Source organism: Bombina bombina, chromosome 5 (genome assembly GCF_027579735.1).
Source record: "Bombina bombina isolate aBomBom1 chromosome 5, aBomBom1.pri, whole genome shotgun sequence".
Lineage (NCBI taxonomy): Eukaryota > Metazoa > Chordata > Amphibia > Anura > Bombinatoridae > Bombina > Bombina bombina.
The window spans coordinates 725,946,737-725,951,009 of NC_069503.1; the positions used below are offsets into that span (position 1 = coordinate 725,946,737).

The 4,273-nt window shown below is 34.0% G+C and overlaps 1 protein-coding gene across 1 annotated transcript in view; it reads left to right on the top strand.

Annotated features, from left to right (window-relative positions):
• The window catches only part of GMPR (guanosine monophosphate reductase), a 257,883-nt gene extending 255,698 nt beyond the window's left edge, over window positions 1–2,185 (top strand). The window contains exon 9 of the mRNA XM_053714765.1: window positions 489–2,185. Within this exon, the coding sequence (XP_053570740.1) occupies window positions 489–669 (181 nt within the window). The 3' untranslated portion in view covers window positions 670–2,185. The remainder of the gene's footprint in view (window positions 1–488) is intronic.
• The last annotated feature ends 2,088 nt before the right edge of the window (window positions 2,186–4,273 follow it).

Genomic DNA, 4,273 nt, shown 5'->3' on the forward strand with positions numbered 1-4,273 from the left:
GCAGCAGAGAATTAACTCTGTGTGGGAACATGTATTTATGGGGATTCAGTGACTTAATATATAACTCTAAATCCAAGAAGCTTTCTCTAATGAGAGATCAGTAAATGACATTGGTCATATCATTGTAAAGAGAGGTATGTGACAAAGTAGAAGGAAATAATAGGCTGCATAACCAGCCTAGAGCACAACTTAACATCCTTCTGCAATGAGAGATTACAGTTTTAGTAATTGGGTATTTTTGCCTTTCAGCTTTTCATAGAGGAAACCTCACAGATAATGCCTTTTAATGTAAGATGCCATATTCTTAAACAGCTCATTTATTTTAGCTCCCAGCCAATGGGTTGAATTCTGCAGACACCACACTAATTTTTTCTAGTTTCTCCATAAAACTAGCAGTATGTCGTATAGAAGCATTGTCTGGCTTTTATTTGTTATATTTACCAGCCGGTGCTAATTGCATGTAATGAGTTTTCTTTTTGCGTATTTAGGGCTTCTGAAGGCAGAACTGTAGAAGTCCCTTACAGAGGTGATGTGGAAAACACCATTCGGGACATACTTGGAGGCCTCAGATCAACCTGTACTTATGTGGGTGCTGCCAAATTAAAAGAGCTAAGCAGACGGACAACTTTTATCCGCGTTACTCAGCAGTACAACCAAACGTTTTCTTAGACTCAAACAAAGCCGCAATAATCCTAATGTAACGTCATTTTTTTATACACAGCTCTCTTCAGAATGTATATGACTGGACATTACTTTCTATGCACTAACATTTACTATTTTATTACCTCATATTTTACATTAGTTAGATTTAACAAAATATACCTTTATGGATTTGCCTTTATCAATAAACAGCTTGCAGTGGTCAATGTGCAATTTCATAACAATTTTTAACTTAACTAAATATATTAAATAAATATTAAATATATTATAATTATATATTTATTTATACTTTTATTTTTTTTATATTAATATGAAATGGAGGCATAGCCCATATTGGCTATTATTGAAATGTTCAGCGTAGCTATGGAAACCAGTTAACACCACCGGCTGTGGATGATATCTCTCTGGTACTATACATTCTACATCTTCAATCTGACATAATTATTAGCAACATTCATGCAAATAATGATTAATTGCTATGTACAAGCATTACTTGATATGAAAGGCTTCAATTAGATTGCTGTTATAAAGACTATATTTTGATTTGCAGTTAAGGGATGACAAGTATATGTTTATCAGGTATTCTTTGTTGAAGAGCATACATAGGTAGGTAGTGTACATGTGTATGGATCACTATATGTCAGCAGTTTTGCAAGAATGCTTGTGAGCACTAGCAGCAAGGTGTGTACAGTGTATAACATTGCTAAAAGCTTTCTTGCAAAAGTTGCTGTCATAAAGTGTTCAACATACTTGCATGCTCCTGAGCCTACCTGCTTTTCAGCAAATAACACCAAAAGAATTAAGTACATTTTTAAAACGGAACACTCCGCATTAATCATGCATAATTTGGGCCTTTATGTCCTTTTAAATGAAGATACAAACATATTGAATAATCAGGATGGAAAACAATGGCAATGTGTAATGTGCCTTTAATAAATGCTGTCTGTTCTGTAAGGGTGATGTATCTTTATTAAATGACACTTGTTCTGTATTTGCACTTTAAAAGACCTTACAGCCTGCACTGGAATATATCCTGGAGACCATAGCCATATATTTTGGTGCCAAGGGGTTAAATGATTTTTAATACTTAACTGTATCTTTATTTGTCAGGTTCTTTGAAGGGTTCTATATGCATGGAATCTTGAAAGGAATAATTTGGCATCACCTCTGAATTTTAGAGCGTCATTAACAACCCATGGAATATTTATATATGCTTTGTGAAGAAAGCAGAAAGGCATTTCTCTTGTGAAATGTGTATAGTGTATCCATAGCTTAAATAATCAACTTATCGCGGGGAAAAAAAATCTTTATTATGAATGCCTTACCTTGAAACGGTTTACATAGGAAATATGTGAAAAAAATGAATACCTTGATGTTTAAATACATTTTAAAAATCACTGTTTTATTATCGAACAAAAATATATGTAAAAGAAGGTTTTCAATGGATATTTCCCCAGCGTGCATCCAGATCTTGCATGAGTAAGCAATTAATAGAAAGCTAATAAATGTATATTTGTTAAAGTGAGTGATCAAGATGGGGTTTTTTTTGTTTTTGAAAACAATGTTTGTGTGTTCTTGTACTGTATTTTGGTGTCCCAAGCTAAATTCAAATAAAAAACATGTATATACTGAAGTATTAATAAGACAATTAAGATGTAAATATCTGTAGTTTGTAAAATATTTGGATGTCTACAAATGGCCTAAAAATTGACATTAAAACACAAAGTTGAATTCCTTATATGATAAAATACAATATACTTGAATTAGTTTATTTAACTTCTTTCCCTGTATTTTAACCCTAAAAATTGACCCCCCCCCCCCCAAATTACCAAGAGAAATTGGAAGTGAATACTTCAGACTTCATCCCTGTTATATTTTATACAGTGCTTGTTTGCTCAAACACAACAACAAAAACAGGGGAGTCATAGTATGGGCTTCCATTTCATGGTATTTCTCCAGTTGTGGTTTAACTACACCACAATGGTCAATATTAATATTGTTCATATTGTAAAGAAACCATACAACAACATATGGTTCCCTAAAATCATCTAAACTCAACAAAACAGTGAAAAAATACAGTACTTGGACTTCTTGGTGTTAGGAATCTGTGTAACATCTACAAAGAAGAGTCAATATCTTAAGGTTTATCAATTTATTATTAGAATTAAAGGGACATGAAACTCATTTTTTTCCATGATTTAGAAAGAGCAACTTTTTAATTTAATTATCTAATTTGCTTCATTCTCTTAATATCTTTTGTTAAAAGCATATCTAAACAGTATTAGTAGCTGCTGATTGGTGGCTGCACATAGATGCCTCGTGTGATTGGCTCACCCATGTGCATTGCTATTTCTTAAACAAAGGCTATCTAAAGAATGAAGCAAATTAGATAATAGAAGTAAAGTGGAATGTTGTTTAAAATTGTATTCTCTGAAACATGAAAGAAAGATTTTGGGTTTCATGTCCCTTTATTGTCATTGACCATTTTAAGGTGTTGTGAAAGCATATTGTGCTTGCTAGATTTGCTTTGCTGTTGCATGCAAATACTTGTTTTGTACATTATGTATAGCAGCTATCAAACCCGTGAAATGGGTCTCAATGACATCATTAGCCATCAAACCTATGGCATTGTTGTTTATTTACTGCAGTTACCTGAAGAGAATTTGCCATAGGTTTTAAAATAGTGTTTAATATTTGCATTGAAATTCATTACAGTATTTCTGTTTGCATATTGTCTAAAAACTAGACTGGAAAAGCTGGGAATTGTTGGTATTAATTCATTTTGTCCCCCATAAATTGATTTACTGCTTATTAATGTGCAGATTAAAGGAACATGAAACTCCAAAATTTTCATTCATACTTCTACTATCAAATAGACTTCATTCTCTTTGTGTCATTTGCTGAAGGAGCGGCAATGCACTACTGGGAGCTAGCTGAGCACATCAGGTGTGCCAATGGCAAATGCATATATGCGCAACCACCAATCACCAGCTAGCTCTACATAGTGCATTACAGCTCCTGAACCTACTTAAGTATGCTTTTTAACAAAGGATACTAAGAAAATTAATCAAATATAAGTAAATTGGAAAGCTGTTTAACATTGCAAGGTCTATCTGAATCATAACAGTTTAATTTTGCCTTTTCTGTCCCTTTAAAATAATGGTTTATTTTCTCCAGTGTTCATCGCCCTAAAACCTGAAAGCCACAATCTATTATTTGCGACTCCCCCTTGTACACATTGTATGGTTTTGTGTCTAAATCATAACGTTATTTAGCAATGCTTAACCTTTTAACGCCGTTATGCCGTTCTATTCCGTCATAATTACACTGGGCTTTAAAGCCGTTATGACGGAATAGAACGTCATAACAAACGGCTGTCCTGAAGCCTTCTGTGCTTCAAGGACTTGATCGCGGTCTGGAGGGCGTTCCTAGGGTTGTAGGGACGCCCCCCAGATGCGATCCAATAATCGCGTAGTTTCAATTTGTCTACATCGGAACAGGTGTTCCGATGTAGGCACTTTAACCCTGTCACTAAAGGGTTAAAAGACACTGAACCCCAATTTTTTCTTTTGTGATTCAGAAAGAGCATGACATTTTAAACAACTTTCTAATT